Source organism: Chiloscyllium plagiosum, chromosome 24 (genome assembly GCF_004010195.1).
Source record: "Chiloscyllium plagiosum isolate BGI_BamShark_2017 chromosome 24, ASM401019v2, whole genome shotgun sequence".
NCBI lineage: Eukaryota > Metazoa > Chordata > Chondrichthyes > Orectolobiformes > Hemiscylliidae > Chiloscyllium > Chiloscyllium plagiosum.
The window spans coordinates 14,600,868-14,619,669 of record NC_057733.1 but is presented as its reverse complement, the minus strand read 5'-3'; the positions used below and the strand labels follow the sequence as shown (position 1 = coordinate 14,619,669).

Here is an 18,802-nt window from a genome sequence, read left to right as displayed (position 1 = left end):
GTTTATAGAACAACTACGAGTACAGAGCTCTGAAAATAGAGAAAGGAGACTAAAAAATAACTTTGCACTGCTGGCACAAACAAAAAAGAGCATTATCAACTGTCTTTCTTCAAATCACATACAAGACAGAAAATGACTTGGCTTTAAAATTTACTCCAACTTATGCATTTTTCATTTAAGAAAAAGATATCTGCAAACTTACCACGCATTTTAACTACACTTAACATAGCAAAATGTCTAAAGACATAGTTATGAAACAAAATATGATACTGAGCCAAGCAAGGAGATATTAGGAGAGAGAGCAAAAAGCGAAAGAAAACAAAACAGCAAAGCACAAATTAGGACTTTTTAAAATCCAACTACAAGTGAATGTCCCCTTCTGCGTCTGCAATACTATTTTGATGAACAGAAGAAATGATGTGTAAAAAAAAAAACACTTACTTAATGTTTAGAATGATAGAGCTAACGTTTCGGATTTTCATTGGGATGGCAGATCCAGTTCCAAGGAAAACCACCTCAGGGTACTTGTCCGTGTGCCCTAGGAATGCAAACAGGGGATATTTTACCATTAGACATCACCGACTGGCAAGTAAGAGTTACAAGATACACATGCATTTTAAAAAACTACAAAGAAAAAAGATGATACTAAATAAGACAAAGAGACTGGCTCACTGCATGCACACACCATAATCCTGACAGTTTGATTTTATGGTACGTAAATGACAGATGTTGTGAAATGCAATACATGATTGTTACTTTGTTGAACTGCCTAATTAATCAGGGATATTGGCAAATAACAACAAGATTAAAGTCCAAGCACTGCAGCTGTTTCACAATTTAACATGCTATTAAATCATCTTTGTTTCCCCCCTGAGCATTATATATCAGTTAATTAATTGGAAAACACAGGAGATTTAATAGTGGTGGATAATCGGTGGGAAATACCATGGACAAATTGATAGCACAAAAATAAAAGTCACGGGTTATGTGGAGTAGCTCTTCTGGATTAAAAACAAACTTATTTCAAGGGGGCTTTTGTGGCACAGTGGTAATGTACATACCTCTCTTCCAGGAGGCCGAGATTCAAGTCCAACATACTCCGAAGGCTTGTCATTACATCTCTGAACAGGTTAATTATTCGATCTAGGAGCATAACGATGCTCAAGCTAACCAATCACCAGTCGTCTCTCTCCCACTCTCTCTCTCTGACGAGGACAGCCCTACGAGGTGCCTTTCGGGTGCAGTGGTAACCTTACCTCTGACTCAGGAAGTCAAGGTTCAAGTACCAGCAGCTTCCGAGGTGTGCCAGACCATGTCTGAGCAGTTTGATTGAAATAACAGTCATCTAAACACCTAGTTCATCATTCAAATGTATTGTGGAATCAGTTGAACAACAACAAAACATTCCTATTTGAACTGACAAGTTCCTTCAGGAATAAACTGTGGCCAGCTCAGTAAGGAGGCTTGGGCAACTAAAGATTTTTCTCTGCCAAAATAGTTACATTTGAAGTGCAACTGTTGGCACACCTCCTTTACCATTGGTAGAAATCCCTCTTAATGGTGCAACTATAGTCAAGTGGAGCAAAAATGATGCGAGCAAACACAAAAATTTGAAGTAAAGGGTGATTGATGACAGTGGCCATTCATTTGCTGACTGCGACACACTACAGATACATCAAGACAATAACAGCACAGCAACTTAACAGAAAGAGCAACTCAGAACCAGCCATCTCCTTGAGAAAATAAGGGCAGCCCAATCACTTACCTGATGAAACAGTAGGGTCTGCTGACAATAAATCTTTACACTCTCTGACTTTCTCCAAAAAGCCTGGAATTTCTGTAGCTTCTTTAATGAACTCCTCAGTGTCATCTGCAACTACAGCTTCTCTGAAAATAGCACAGAAAATACAGCTTGCAGTTAATGTACAAAATGACAAGGCACAACATCTCTTTGGCAATGCTTCACAAATTGAAGTAACCTTTTTTTTTAGCAGCAGCTAAAATGACCCACAATCTGTCATGGCTAGCCTGGAAATGTCATAAGGTACTTGTTTAAATTTAAAACTCAATACAAGTTGGCTGCACGATACAGCTGTCTAAAGTGGCAGCAATGATACTGAAGTTTAAACCTCCCCAGCCCCACAGGAACGGATCATGGGGTTGGCGTTGGGATCACAATGCAGGACTGTTGACTACTGGGCAGTGATGATTTGATTTCTCACTTTTGCAGCCTCACAGAGCAGAAATAGGAAGATTCTACTAATATGGGGTCAAAGCACAAGAAACGTCCAGAAATGAGAACGGTGTAGAAAATAAAACAATACAAATGATATCAATACAAGATACTGGCACCATGACATCAGCTGATATATACCAGAAATATCAGAGGACAAGATTAGTTGTGTCTACCCATGGACACAGACAAAGGCCAACTCTTCATGCAGTTTCTATTTTTCTGATGTGCAGCTCTGTCAAGTCTTAAAATTTTGATGGTGAAAACTTTCTTCACTCAAAGTATGTACTGTTTAAACTTCAGTATCATTGCTGCCATTTTACACTTATTAACTGTTTTCGCCAGGTTCAGTAAAGAGTGAAGATGCTTGGAAGAAATCAGACCGAAATTTACAGATGTGTTTTAATTGCCTTGTAGAATGACAATCAATCAATCGGTCAGGCTGTCTGGAGGAATCTTTTAAATTTTGGGTATGTCAGGAAACTTGAATCTTATCCTTTATTTTAAGGAGCAATCAACAGGAGAGCACAACAAATATGGGTTAGATATAAACACATGGATAGGGGTAATATACAATTCACTATAATAACATTCATCAGAAAAAAAAAAGACAAAACATCCAGCTATACACAACGACATGCAAGTTGTGAGCTAGTCTTCAGAAAAGAACGTCTGTCATTGAAATGGAGAAAGGAAACAGATTATTTCACCTTCATTGTTTCAGGAAATCATCCAAAGACTAAAAATTGTTTCTGTATGAAGTTACATCAATAATTTATCAAGGGATTAACTGCCTTTCATACAAAATCACACCACTGTAAGAGGAAGAAAATTAAACGATTTCAAGAACTTCAACAAAAAAAAAAACAAATTTCTGGTGGACAGCACAGCATGTGGACTAAACATAATGGATACACTGTACTGGGATGAACTTAGAATGGTAAAAGTTTCCACATGGATTAAAATGTGTTTAGGTGTTCAGTTTAGACTACAAGACACAGGAGCATAAATTCGGCCATTCAACCCATCGAGTCTGCTCCGCCATTCAATCATAGCTAATAAGTTTCTCAAACTCATTCTCCATGTAGATTCTCCAGTATCAAGAAATATCGACTCAGTGTTAAATATACTCAAAGACCTGGCCTCCACAGCCTTCTGTCACAATTAATTCCATAGACTCGTCACTTTCTGGCTGAAGAAGTTTCTCCTTCTCTCTGTTCTAAAAAGTCTTCCCTTTACTCTAAGGCTGTGCCCTCTGGTCCCAGTCTCTCCTACCAATGGAAACATCTTACCAACATGTACACTGTCCAGGCCATTCAGTATTCTGTACCCTTCAAATCAGATCCCCCTTCCTTCATCCTTCTAAACTCTATCAAGTACAAACCCAGAGTCCTCAACTGTTCCTCATATGTTCAGCTTTCCATTCCTGGAACCATTCTGTGAACCTTCTCTGAACACGCTCCAGGGCCAGTGCATCCTTCCTGAGATAGGGGTCCCAAAACAGCACACAATACTCCAAACGTGGTCTCACCAGAGCCTTATACAGTCTCAGACATACATCCCTGCTTTTATATTCACGTCCTCTCAAAATAAATGCCATCATTGCATTTGCCTTCCGAACCACTGGATCAACCTGTAAGTTTACCTTGAGAGAATCTTTGACTAGAACTCTCAAGTCTCTTTGTACTTCAGACTTCTGAATTTTCTCCCCATTTAGAAAATAGCCCATGCCTCTATTCTTCCTACCAAAGTGCCTGACCTCACTTTCCCAAACGGGACTCCAACTGCCACTTCTAACCTGTCTAAATCCTTCTGCAGCTTCCCTGCCTCCTCAATGCTACCTGTCCATCTCCCTATCTTTATATCATCTGCAATAATGCCCTCAGTTCCTTCAGCGAGATCATTAATGTATAAAAGGTGAAAAGTTGTGGTTTCAATACTGACCCTTGCGGAACACCACTTGTCAGCGGCTGCCATCCTTTTATCCCCACTCTCTGCTTTCTGTCAGACAGCCAAGCTTTTATCCATGCTAGCGCTTTGCCTCTGACACCATGTGCCCTTATCTTATTCAGCAGTCTCCTGTGTGGCACCTTGTCAAAGGCTTTCTTGCGATCCAGGTAGAGAACATCCATTTGCTCTCCTTGGTCTAGCATTTTTATTACTTCCTCAAAGAATTTGAACAGATTTGTCAGGCACGACCCCTTCATGATGAAACCACACTGACTTTGCTCTATTTTACCACACACTTCAAAGTTTTCAGTAATCTCTTCCTTCACTATGGATTCCAGGATCTTACCCACGACCAAGGTTAGGCTAGTTGGTCTGTAATTTTCCATCTTTTGCCTTACCCGCTTTTTAAACAGGGGTGTTATGTTAGCGACGTTCTAGTCCTCTGGGACCCTCCCCAATTCTAGTAATTTCTGAAAGATCACCACTAACATCTCCACTACCTCTTCAGTTATCTCCTTGGAAACTCTAGGGTGTAGTCCATCTGCTCCAGGTGATTTATCCACCTTCAGGCCATCCTGTTTTTCTGGCACTTTCTCCCTAGTGATGGCCACCAGCTCTGCCATCTCACCCTCTTGAAATTTTTGGGGTATTTCTCATGTCTTCCACTGTGAAGACTGACACAAAGTCATTATTCAGTTCCTCAGACATTTTCCCCACTACTATTTCTCCAGTGTCATTTTCCAGCAGCCCAATGTCAACTTTTGCCTCTCTTTTGCCCTTTATCTAAAAGAATATCTAAAGAAACTCTTGCAGTCTTCTTTTAGATTACTGGCTAACTTACCCTCATGTTTAATCTTCTCCATTCTTTTTTTTTTGTTGCCCTCTGTTGGGTCTTTGTAAGCTTCCCAATCCTCTGGTTTCCCATTATCCTTCACCATATTATATTGCTTTCTCTTTTGCTTTTATGCTATCCCTGACTTTCCTGGTCAGCTATGGTTACCTCACCCTCCCTGTACCACGCTTCTTTTCCCTCAGGATGGATCTCTGCTGTGTCTCCTGAATTACTCCCAGAAACTCCTGCCATTGCTGTTCCAATGTCTTTCCTACTAGGTTCCTCTCCCAATCAATTCTAGCCAGCTCCACCCTAATGCCTCTCTAGTTACCTTTATTCAGTTGTAATAATATTACCTCTGATTCTATCATCTTCTCCCTCTCAAATTGCAGAGTAAATTCAATCATATTATGATTACTGCCTCCTCAGGGTTTTTTCACCTTAAGATCCCTTATCAAGCCTACCTCATTGCACAACACTAAATCCAGTATTGCCTGTTTCCTAGCGAGCTCCACCATAAACTGCTCAAAAAGGCAATTCCATGGATATTCCACAAATTCCTTTTCTTGCAATCGACCACCAACCTGATTTTCCCAGTCTACCTGCATATTGAAAGGCAGTTTAGTTTAATAATTTAATCTACATCATGGTCTGTTGGCGCTCCAGTATGCTTCTGGGATCCTTCATAAGCAGAAGTAAAAGAATTGACATTAACTGGAGCAGTTCAAGTTTTAGGTTTCGAAGTCTGAGCAATAGCTGAAGGTCCCTGGAAAGCTGGGAGATTTTCACAAATAGCCATTGCTTTTGGATGTAATCACTTTTGCGTTTATGGCAGAGAAGTTCCATTCAAGATCTTTACACAGCACCTTCCAAACACGCAGGCTTCCATCTAGAAGGACAAGGGCAGCAGACACATGGGAATATCAGCACCTGCAGTTTCCCCTCCAAACCGCCCTGACTTAGAAAAAAATAACATCAGCTATTCGAAAGAGGAAAGAAGGCAACTTAAAATAAGAACAATAAATTAGAAGCACAATTTCAGTTCATTGAGAATGGATCTGGTCCAAGTAAAATTAGAATCAATGATTTGCTGGTAAAACTATATCAGAACAAGAGCTCTTTTGATGACAGGTTTCATTTACAGATGGATTGGAGCAAGGCTTAAACTATGTACAACATAAGGCGGTCTGGACAAAGCAGGTAGGGAGAAACCATTGCCGTTAGGAACCACATGGCACTGATCAAAGATATACAGCAACAGGAGAAAAGCAACATCTTCCACACAACAGTCTGAAAGGTACCACCTGCATTTGGTGACAGTGGATTCAACTGCTGGAAAAACAGAATTACAATTAATTGTAGAGGAAAAATGAACTCCACGGGTACAGAGAAAAGGAGGGGCGGTGAGAATATTTGAGATGCTCAGGCAGAGAGCTGACACACACACAGGAAGCTCCGAATGGTTTCCTCCTGTACTGCAGCTGTTGTGTGCGCTGATAAACCATTACAACTGACCCTTTGAAGCACGTGATACAGGATGGCTAAGACCAATCAAGAAAGCAGGGCAAGGTTTAGGCCCTTCAAACAAACAGCCAGCAAGGTATAAACTCAGTTCCAATTTGGTGGCAGAGTAGGATGCTTCAGCCAGAGTTTATTCACTCCATTATTGCTTTTCTCCCCTCTCATTCCTTCTTAGACGTCCTAAACTCCGCGCCAACCTAGCGTGGCGTCCTCCCAGCCGGACTGTCACCCACCTCAGCATGGGATGGTTTCTTGGCCCAGCATGGGCTGTCAGTTCTCAAGAGGATTCCAGAACAGTCTCTAGGCCTGGAGATGAAGTTTGGTGCAGTCTGGAGGCTAAGTGTCAGTGTGGACCGGGTTGGAAGAAATGTTGCTCTGAACCTTTTATTTTCTATGTTGGAATAAATTAGAAGTTTTTATTTCTTTATTTTTCTAAGTTTTTTCTTCCTCAGAACTTGTACTGAAGAATGAGTACCTCGGTACGTTGTACCCAAGATGGCACCGACTTGCAAACTTTTTAATGTACTCACTGGAGTTTGTGATAATAAAGCTGATTTAATTAGAATAATTGCTTACTTCTGCTCTACAACCATTAGAAATTGTCAAGTCAACTTATTTATACCAACGCTTCTGCTCCAAATGGATCTCCTGCCAGTCTTCTTCATCTAATCCCATCAGCATGATCGTTTAATCACCCTCACATGCCTCATCATCTGCTCTAGTATTTGCCTCTGCATTTCATTGCTGTCACATTTCCACATCTTAATCACATTTTTGGCCACATTTCTCCTAAAATCCCTAATGGATTTATTGATGACTACCTTATCTTTGTGACCTCTGGGTATCAATCTGTTTCCTTTGTAATATACATGCATGAACGCATCTAAATTGTCAAAGCAACAAACATTCTGTTTGATACCACACAGGGACAGAAAAGCAAACAAACAAAAACCTTACGAAAGGAGGACAGAAGAGCACAGTTTTCAGAGATCATATTTTAGCTTCTGGTTTTGCTCAGTTCACTGCAGTCTCCAGAGGATGACCACAATAAAAAAAAAAGGGCAAACTTACGTGAACTGACCTTTGCCATTCAAACCTAGGCCTCAGCTGGTACTTCAGCAAACATTCACCTCGAACAGTCGGCATATTGAGAGAGGCCGGCTCTTCCTGAAACCAAAAGTTGGTGAATTATCGGTATTCGTTGAATCAAAACAAAATGTTAAAATTCAGTGAAATTCTAATTTCTTCCTTTATTTGTAAATGCAGAGGAACCTCGATTATCCAGCATTTGATGAATCGAACTTCAGATTATCCGAACAAGGTCGCAAGTTCCCGATGCTTGGCTAATAATGTTATCCGGCATTCAATTAACCGAGTGAAATACTCCCCATCCCTGTCTTTCGGATAGTCAAGGTTCCTCTATATATACTATTCCTACATTGCACCAACCGGTCAACCTGACATCCAATTTTACCCAACTGAATGCTAATTAGCTTCCAATCGTGACTATTGCTTTATTTAAAAAGCTGAGTCTAATAGCAAAATGGCTGTGGAATTGAAACTTAAGCCAAAACATTGTGCTTTGCTTATCAGATTTTTAAAGCATTCTCGCACTTGGCATAGTGAGCTTAGCAGGTCAATATCAACATCATTGTAAGCGCATCAGGTTGCACATTAAAATACATTCTAGCAAAGTGTGAAGAATAAGCCAGACATAAGATGACTAAAGCACGGCCTGAGAAAGGCTGCCTGTAGTTTACATTGCACATTTGCTACATTGGTTTTGAGAGGTATATTGCGTCCTGTTTTATTTTGAAGAGAGGGTTTTCAGCCAGAGGTACTGAATTGCCTCTTCCAGCCTCAGGCGACTGTCTGCGTGGAGTTTGCACATTCTCCCTGTGTCTGCGTGGGTTTCCTCCGGTTTCCTCCCACAGTCCAAAGGTGTGCGGGTTAGGTGAATTGGTCATGCTAAATTACCCATAGTGATAGGTGCATTAGTAGGGAGTAGGTGAATGGGTCTGGGTGGGTTACTCTTCAGAGGGTCGGTGTGGACTTGTTGGGCCGAAGGGCCTGTTTCCACACTGTAGGAAATTTAATCTAATCTAAATTAACCACTTGAGACACCTTCAGGCCTTTTGGTTTACAGACTTGGAAAAATAGAAGCAGCATGAATGGGTGGAGTCAGGCTCCCACAGAACATGGCTTTATTGAGCTTTCAGTAATTGGAGTTTTCAAGTTTGTTGCGAAATTGGTTTCACCTCTCTCCGCCAGAATTTTCTCTTGGTGTTCTTTTTCCCTGGACTGGAGAAACATCGTATGCAAGAAAATCTATTTACCGCATTGGCCTTTGCCAAGGGTGTGTCTAAGGATTGTTGCTATACTGGAATAGTTGCTGTTTGGTAGTTAAACAATCTATTAATAGAGTTAAAGTTATTCTAATTCTTCTTTCTTTTCTTTGTACATTAACTGTAGGATAAGAACAAAATGCTAAAAGCCTTGTAGTGTGACCAATCAAATTACATCACAAAAACAGAACCTTACATTTGTCTTTTAAATAAGATAAAAGTTAGATGCAGACTATCTCCTTGATATATTGAATGGGGTTCGGTCTGCTCCATAATGATGCACTTTAAAAAAAAAAGTCCCTCTTTTCCCTCTTCATCGAGAAAAGAAATGCTCAGATTCAGTGCCACACCCATCAACATCACGACGTGGGCATGCCTCTGTGCCAGTGTGTTCTTCTTCTTTAACCTGCACCATTTTTGACATTAGATAGACTGCAGCCCCAGGCCAACATCCCAGACAAAACCTTTAACTAGATTGAAGAGGCACTTTAGTGGGGATTACAGAAGAAAGTCCCGAGGGAAAGAGACTCTCATTCCCAGTCAACATGCCGGTGAATAATCGATAGACACTCCATTTCTTAGTACACTGTAGGATACAGACCAATCTCGATTATCCAAATGAGACGCAGTATTTTGTTCGGATAACAGAGTTTGGATGACGGATTGTTCAGAGAATCGATAGCGTTTTTATAGGGCCTGGAGATCTTGTTCGGACAATCCAAAATTCAGATAACTGATGTTCGGATAATCGAGGTTGTTCTGTATACGGCTGCTGCTACCAAGCAAAACTGAAAAACAAAAGGGGGCAAGTAGCTCAGTGTGACCACCCTTCCCTCCTTTATTGACAGACACCCACCATAAATACTCATTATCTCCTTATAATTCCACAGCCTAAGACCTTGAAACACATTGCTACCTTAATCCGAAAGGTTTTCAGTAAGGGGAAGATCTCTGGGTGAATTAGATGGAGTTGGGTCTGGATCTTGTGGCTGCGTAGGTTATGCACAGATTGATTGTGTTCATTGAGGATCAGGTGTTCAGTGGTCGGTCCGAACCTGTGGATGGAGCGAAGTATGAGAGAGAGATGAGGAATAAAACCACCAAGACAAACAAGCACACATCACCACACTTAAAAGACAGCAAGCACAGGTGTCTATCAGGACTGGCATGCATCAAATTCAGTCTAAGTATATTTAGACATCTAAAGAGCTGGAATAAAGAAACAAACTTGGGCACTGATTTTTCATGGTGTCATTAAGACACAATGGACCTCTAAAAATCAGGAGGGGGAGCCTGGATGCAGAAGACATATCCCTTTTATTGACAAGTCTTATTTTTGACAGTAGGGGTAAGGTTGGCGGGAATTCATGCAGCAGGGAAACCCCAGGGCTAAAGTTCAAAGAGACACTGTAGCAAGGACCTTAACCCATCAGCCATGATTGAATGGCGGAGTGGACTCGATGGGCCGAATGGCCTTACTTCCGCTCCTATGTCTTATGGTCTTAACCCACAGTGAAAGGAGATTTTTTTTTTTAAATCTGGCAGAGTTTAAACAATGGTCTTGAAGGCTAAAAAGAGATCTGTATAATGTTGAAGTGCTCACACATAATGTTCATCTTTGTTTAAAAAAATTAGCCAAAATAATCTGCTTGCCTGAATTCGTGAAGCATTTTAAAACTAAATGTTATCTAGCAATTACAACAGTCATTCATTGACTTTACTGAAGGGCCATTCTTATGTCAATATTAATGCTTGGTTGCTTTCTAAAAAGCTTAATTATCGCGGCAGTGTGTTCCCAAGTCTCAATCTGATTGACAGCTCAAGGAATTGCTGTCTAAACATGGCATTGTGAGAAAAGTCTAGAGAGATAAACACTATTGAGGTTTTTTAAAAAAAAGGACAACAATATTTATGCAACTTATCAAATGTAACAGAATACTGTACAACGCAAAATATGCTGATTTCTATCACATACTGAAAACATTATGCAGTCTATTACTGTCAATAAACAAAGACATTATTGACATATTGCAGTTCACAGCTGCTGACCATTAAACAAAGAAAATTCACTAAACTACAAGTGACAAATGGTTTAGAACAACATTTGGGAATGCAGAATCCAGAACTAAACAGGTACTTAAAGTTATCTTGACAGAATTAAAACTAAGAAAAAGCAATACTTTTGACTAGGAGTTTAAAATAGCCTTTCCCAGAAAGCACGTGGTGCAAGGTAAATGACTAGAAAGCTACCTGGGGAGGTGCTCAATGAAAAGTGGGTTTATCAAGTTGGGTGTTATGTTCAAATGGGAGGGAAAAAGAACAAATGACCAGCGTCCCAGATTCTGTTCAGTTGGGAAGAAATGATTCACATCAGCAAAGTTTAGGTTTTGGTAGTCTCCAGGCCATCAAAGCTGGAAAGAAGTCAAACTACTTGAACAGCTTTACTGGGCAGGGCTTTTCACAAGTTCAGTTTGGGGAGAAAAGGTCAGTGGATTAATCAGCGCCTGCATAACTCAGGTCAGTGTCATTAAATCTGGTCAGAGTGCAGAAAGTCTGAAAACAGATGTTTTCAACCTTCTCAGTTGAGTAAGAAATTAGTCAGTTAAAATAGGCATACTTCACTGGGGTGGAGCGGGGTGTCTCTAAAGAATACTGCTGGGGGCAAGAAAAGCACAATTTAATTTTGCTGTTTAAACGAAAGATCTTTCCAAATTGTTTATTTATTTCCCCCGCATGTCTGAAGAGTCAATGTTCTTTTGTTAAAAGCACATCGAACGCATTAATGCAAGGCTGACAGTAGCCAGATCACAAGAAAACCTACAATCCATTAACCGAGGATTCATTGTGAGATCTGACAGCAAAGCATTCTTTATGGGCTGAATGGTCCACTTCTGCTCTTTCATCTTTTGGTTTTGATGCAGTATCACTATCATTTCAAACAGGAAGAATGTAATCCCAGAAGTGATCTAGAGCGATACTTGCTTAGTCTTTTTTTTTAACTTCTATGTTGAATAACGATAAGTCCCTCATCCCCACAGAGCAATGGAGTTAAGCCAACATAGCAAACTTCACAAAATTGAATTACCTCTCCATCCATGATTTATAAATGTTATTTTCCAAAACAGACTCAGGTGTCATGTGAACAACTAATGCAGCAGGGCTTTCAGAACCTCCAGTTTGATACCTGCAATAAAAAATGATGTTAATAAAAAAACAAGTCGGAGACACAAGATTACAAGTACATTGCCCAGCTTCCTAATGGTACTGCTTTAACAAAGCACAGATATGTTACAGCCTACAAATTGAAAAGACAACTCTTATGTATGATGCATCAAGATATGTCTGTCAGAAACTACTGAGGCAAATCAAGAAAACAGGGCTACAATGGTAAAGGGCAGGCAACCATCTGACGATTCACCCTTTAGCAGTGAAATGATGAATAATGGGTCCAAAAGACCAGAGGGAAATATATGTATTCTCACCAGTCATCATTTAGGTTGGAAAGCTATAGTTTCAATACCCTTTTGCTTAGAGAGTAGAGAAATTCTAAAGAGGTTCACATCTGGATTTATGTTCTCCAAAACATGAGATTTCCAATGCTACTAACAATTGTTTCAGACAATTGTTTCAGGAAAGTCATGACAATCCACTCACTTGCTGAGTTGTTCATTCTCACACATGGGCTCAATAAATTTCTGACTGGGACATTCCAACACAACAAATGTGGGCCCTGGATCAGCAGGTGTACACACTTCATCAGGGTGGATCTGCAAAATAGGATAAATGGGACTTAAGCATCAAACATAATTGAAAGAATCTAAGTTAACATAAAACCACTCTAATGAGCATCTCAAGTGACATAATGGGCAACAACAGGTCAAGTAAAGGTCTATCAAGTATTTAAGCGTGGATGAATTCTACCTTAGGAATGCTGAACTCTTATGCTGAGCAGACTTAGGAAGGAGAAAATTAAGAATGGGAAATTGCTGCAACCTTCCATGATTAGTATCAAATAGGTAAGTACTTGTCAAGATTAGAGTGATACTGGAAAAGCACAGCAGGTCAGGCAGCATCTGAGGAGCAAGAAAATCGACATTTCGGGCAAAAGCCCTTCCTCAGGGCTGATGAAGGGCTTTTGCCCAAAACGTCAATTTTCCTGCCCCTCGGATGCTGTTTGACCTGCTGTGCTTTTCCAGCACCACACTAATCTTGACTCTGATCTCCAGCATCTGCAGAACTCACCTTCACCTAGTTAAGTACTTGTGTTGGGTCTTTATAGATATTTCTCAATTTAGCTCTTCAGATGTGTTATGACATCTCTGAAGCAGGTGACGCTTGAGGCATTTAGAATTAGATCTTATTGTCACATGTACTCAAGAATCGGAGTACATGAATAGTGAAAAGTGTACAAGCTCACCATTCTCAGGCACATCTTGACTACAAAACCAGAAAATCAAAAATTCCAGCAGAAATAAAAGAAAACCAAAAAAAAGGTAAGAAAAACATCCAGATCTCAAAGTCTAAATCTTATGTCCACAAAAAGTTTATATTTAGGAGCTCTATTGAATGTTTTATAGCAAGTTTGGCTCCAACAGGCACACAATATGATGACTTATTTAAAACGCAGAAGGAACTTGAAATTATTCGCAAATACTGGTCAAATTGAACTCATTGGCAAAACTGTTGAAAAGAAAACAGTCCACGTAGCCATTCTAAATGACAACCACTCTCAGAGCCCTCAGCACACTTTCTAACAGATAAGCTATTTCAGGTATACCAATGAAGAATGTCATTACTGTTTCTCTCCACAGATGTCCTGTTTGCACCAATTTTAAAGCATGTGAGGACCTTACGCATGCATTAACATTCACGGCAACGAGATTCTCCATTCCCAAACCAACTACATGCAAATTAATTAATTCAATTTCATGTATTTTGCACTGTCCCCTAATGAATTTAATACAAAGTAGAAAGACACAGCCATTAGTGATTTAAGTGTTTTTACTGGAATACGAAGAAACGTTAAGACAACAACAAGTAAAAGCAGCACACTTCTTCCATATTGCTTGCAGCTTCACCATTATTTATAACACAGCTGCGCAAGTACATGTTCATGAATCCAATTGACGGAAAGAAAATGACAAACCTCCCTGCCTTCAAACGTTACAGTTTTGCCATCTTTCAAAGCAGTAACAATTGGACCGATAGCAGAGGTTCCCCTGAAACACAAAAGCACAGAAAAATAAATACATGTACAGCCTAATAAATAAAGGAGTCAACAAAAGTATTGATGGGTAAACAAGGAGCTAAAAATCTTAATTCAAAATGGAATGTTAGTAAAATTATTTATTCTCCCTTACCTCTCTGATATAAGTCGAACACTAACATGAGAACACACAACAGTGTAAGAGCACTTAATGACTTATTTTACAGGGCAGTGTGAAGGTGGAATCTTGCAGAGAGCTAGAGAGGGAGGGAGTCCCAGATATTTGACATGCTGGATCTGCAAACCTGCAACCCAAGCACCGCCTCCTACCTACGAATTCTCCAGTCAACAAAAATCAACCATGTTGGATTGCTGAATATGGTTTTAAAAACGCAATAATCAATGGATTTATTTTAAGAATCACTATTAGGTAATAGCTAAGGAATTTATAGAAATCCAATGTAAACAGCATTCAGACAATATATGGCTATTTAAATAAAAACGGAATGCAAACAGTCCCTGAAAAACGGATAGTTAATGTGGCAGAGGGACTCTATTGGGAATTTAAATCTGCTGACAATAGTCTTTGTGCGAAGAAATCAAGTTATTACTGTCTGCTGTGATATGGTACTTTATTAATTTGCATCTTTACTCTCAGATGAATAGGTTAGGGGAAAGAGGGCCCCACCCAAAAACAATACATCTCCAATAGCTCACATTTCCATTCAAGTTTAATTGCTCACATGGATGGTGACTTCTTCCTTGTCTACTTCAGAGGTTCAATAGGACAAGGGCCAAATACTGCTACTTACACTGGCAGACCAAGCTCCTTTGCCTTCATGACGAGGAAGTTTCCTTTCTTTGGGTGAAGCTGCAAATGAACATTATCCGATTAGAACAACTCAGTGAAGGGTTGGCTAGAATCTAACTGGTGCTCTCAATGAAAGAGCTCGCCATTCAACCCTGTTCCCCTCAATCATTTCCCAGCCAATTGTCACACAAACTACGTTTCAAAGTTTCTTTTGAAGGTTATTATTGGAGCTGTGTACACCAGTCCTTCAGGCAGTGCATTTCAGATGGTAAGAACTGACTAAGTGAACAAAATTTTCCCTGCTTCTCCTGTTCCAGTACTACTGCCAGTTACCTGAAATTGGTTCATGAAAAATGCCCCTGGAATTGCCTTCACCGTGCTGTGATGATATTAAAGCTTTGAGAGATGCATTTTGGCCTGGTTTTAATTTAGAACAGAGATTTTGAAACATAGCTGGAAAGCTGTCTCTTCCAAACCAATAAAGAGCTTGTAAGGCCTTGGGTTTTTTTTTGGAAAAAGCTCGAATTAAAGAAGCTCATCCCTCTCTGTTAAAGCTAAACCTCTTGAATTTTCTCAGAGCTGCGAGAATTGCGTGCGAGACGATTTATTGTACTGAATTTACCTTTGCTAAGGGTGTGTTCAAGGATGTTACTATATTGTGTTTTGTAGTTAAATAAGTTATTATTCTGTTAAGTTTTCCAGTAGAGTTTCTTCTTTGTATTTTAACTGTCGGGTAAGAATAAAGTATGCTTAACTTAAAGCTGAGTATAGTGTAACCAATCAAATTACATCTGAATGAATGATTAATTGCATGTCTAGGGAGATACAGAGAACAGTGTCATCGCCATCATCTATTTTATGCCTTAAAATGGCATTAAAGTACACCCTACACTTGCTTTTAAATTAAAGTAAGGCCTAGGCTATCGCCTTGATATATCTGAAGGAGTTTTGGTCTAATCTATAACAGAGTCACCTGAAATTGGTCACTAAAAAACACCACTGGAATCACATTTATCCTACCAAAACAGCTTCTGATTTTTAATACCTCTACCTGTTCTAATGGGAAAACTCTTAAGTAAACTCCCACCTTGCAGACAAAAGCTACGACCAGGGAAGGATCCCTTGTTGATTTTGGGCTTCTCTCTAGAGAAAAAAAAAGGCAGAAGATTGTCAGCAAAGATTTATAAAGACAGGGAGAGCATCTAACCTCACCAACTTTTATTTTGCTCAACACCCACCATCAATATCATCCCACAGACGAGGAGCGGACAGCACGGTGGCTCAATGGTTAGCGCTGCTGCCTCACAGCACCAAGGACCCGGGTTCGATTCTCACCTCGGGCGATTGTCTGTGTGGAGTTTGCAGATTCTCCCCGTGTCTGTGTGGGTACCCTTCGGGTGCTCTGGTTTCCTCCCCCAGTCCAAAGATGTGCAGGTCAAGTGAACTGGCCATGCTAAACTGCCCATGATGCTAAGTGCGTTATTCAGGGTAAGGGAATGGGTCTGGGTGGATTTATCTTCAGCGGGTCGGTGTGGGCCGAAGTGCCTGTTTCTATACTGTAGGGAATCGAATCTAATCTAGAAAAAGGTGTGCTCAGTTGTTCACTGCCAAGATTTGTTTAGCTTTATATAAAAGCAGGAGGACTCTGATTTGTTAAGGCAATGTCCTGAGAAATGCATGAGAAAATGGCTGGCACCAGCAACTCAAACTTTACATGACCAACCAACCAAATTATTTTTATTAAAAAAGATAAAATATTTAAGGCAATGAATTTCTCTCAACACTGCTCTGCATAAAGATTTCAGCTCACAATCACTTTAACTACTACTTGAACAACACAGAAAATAAAATCCAACGTAAGCATGGGCAGGTGATTTGCATTAATAGATTCCATGGTGACTTTTACCTGTTTTTTTATTCTGGTTTTCTGAAAAACAAGCCTCACCATCCTCCAGGAGTCGCTCTGTGGATTTTGGCGAACGGGTCTGGTCAGTGCTGGCTTTACCAAGTAACAAATTCGGACTCTCTGTACCTCTGCCCTCAGAGTTCAAATTGGCTGCAGTTAAAGAACAAACCCAACTTTACAGCGTGAAGTGAACAAAAAGATACTTTCGTCCTGCATCCACAATACTCCTGCAACACACTAGCCCCCAAAAGAAACAACAAACCAAACTATAATTTGAGGTGATTATAGAAAAAGCAGAGTATCTACACATGTTCCAGATACTTTTACAATGATGAACGTCCATCCATCCCCAAGTGTCTCAGAACACATTGAGACCTTTATAACCCAGCTACATACTAATTTTTCTCTTTTTGATCAATGGAAAGTGGTCTACAAATTGTATGGAGGCTAAACTGTAATAAATTTAAGGAATAAAGTTGTCGATCTGACAGCACATTAAGTTTGATGAGACACATATGTAGGGAGGCAGTAATTCAGCCCTTTGAGCCTGTTCCAGCATTCATTATCATCATGGTCGATCATCCAACAGTACTGAGAGCATAAAAATGATACATTCAAACCAGATCGAGGGTTAATTGGACACAACCATTCAACTATTCATTAAAGTACATGGGAAACAGGCCAACTACTGAAAGCAGCTTGTTTTGGCTGAGGAAGGACCATGTGAAATGACACTGTTGTGAGAATTGTCCTGTTTGGCCATCACACAGAGCCACCTGGAAGTGTTTCTCTGGATAGTGGAATATCCGGGAGAGTACTGAAAGTACGACAGAATGATGGTACAGCACGTCATCTTAGATTCAAAACACTTAACAATCAGGAACTTGGCCCGGGATTGCGAATGAAGCCAAGAACCCCAGAGTTCTCCAGACCAGCTGTTGTAAAGCAGGCTCCCCAATGGGCAGGGGGCAGTGAGACTCATTGTTGAACATAGGCAATTGTGATCACACTGCACACTGAGAAAAGCAAAATAGCGTGGATGCTGGATATTTGAAACAAACCAAGTTGCTGGAGAACCTCAGTGGATCCATGAGCATCTGTGGAGAGCGAAACAGAGGTAACATTTCAATTTGGCAGACGTCTGCAGAGTAAGAGAACTCGAATCTCTACAGATGCCACCAGACCTGCTGACCTTCTAAAGCATTTCCTGTGCTTGTTGCAACTTTCTCACACTTGTACTTAAAACTGTTAGATTATTCCAAGTTGGCATTGGAATTCCAATGGGTTCCAGTGGTTAGCACTGCTGCCTCACAGCGCCAGAGACCAGGGTTCAATTCCCACCTCAGGCGACTGACTGTGTGGAGTTTGCACGTTCTCCCAGTGTCTGCGTGGGTTTCCTCCAGGTGCTCCGGTTTCCTCCCACAGTCCAAAGATGTGCAGGTCAGGTGAATTGGCCATGCTAAATTGCCCGTAGTGTTAGGTAAGGGGTAAATGTAGGGGTATGAGGGTTGCGCTTCGGTGGGTCGGTGTGGACTTGTTGGGCCGAAGGGCCTGTTTCCACACTGTAATGTAATCTAATCTAAAAAAAAAAAGTTGTTGGCTTTGTTGATTGTTGTATTGGTTGGACTTTAAGCAAGACTTGTGTTTTTTTCACCTGCACTTTTACTAATTCATGGTCTGAATATAAACTGCCTGTTGCTTTTTTGCCTTCTTAGCCTCTGCAATGGATATGTATCGATACTAAGGTTAGCTGTCGCTGTTCTGTCAGTCGAGTCTGGCGAATTCGTCCTGCTCTTCATGAGCTTCATCATCTTATTCTGCAACTTTGTTTAGTTAACATCTGCTGGTTTGGCTCCTGTCTCAAACCCATGCTGTTAGTCAGGGAATTGTGTTTGCTCAAGCCTCATCCCTTTAAAAGCACAACTTCTGATAGAGGGAAACAGGGTCAGAGTTGACTTGTTGTTTGTGCTATTTGGCTGTATACTGGCAGGAGCCAGT

General features: G+C 40.4%; 1 protein-coding gene across 1 annotated transcript in view; it reads right to left on the bottom strand.

The window, feature by feature from the left end:
• The window catches only part of elac2 (elaC ribonuclease Z 2), a 52,109-nt gene that overhangs the window by 19,329 nt on the left and 13,978 nt on the right, over window positions 1-18,802 (bottom strand). Inside the window, exons 7-16 of the mRNA XM_043714475.1 lie at window positions 16,805-16,954; window positions 15,986-16,041; window positions 14,900-14,958; window positions 14,028-14,100; window positions 12,536-12,648; window positions 11,967-12,065; window positions 9,798-9,936; window positions 7,618-7,703; window positions 1,766-1,887; window positions 442-538 (exon numbers count right to left, since the gene is read on the bottom strand). Of these exons, the coding sequence (XP_043570410.1) occupies window positions 442-538; window positions 1,766-1,887; window positions 7,618-7,703; window positions 9,798-9,936; window positions 11,967-12,065; window positions 12,536-12,648; window positions 14,028-14,100; window positions 14,900-14,958; window positions 15,986-16,041; window positions 16,805-16,954 (994 nt within the window). The remainder of the gene's footprint in view (window positions 1-441; window positions 539-1,765; window positions 1,888-7,617; window positions 7,704-9,797; window positions 9,937-11,966; window positions 12,066-12,535; window positions 12,649-14,027; window positions 14,101-14,899; window positions 14,959-15,985; window positions 16,042-16,804; window positions 16,955-18,802) is intronic.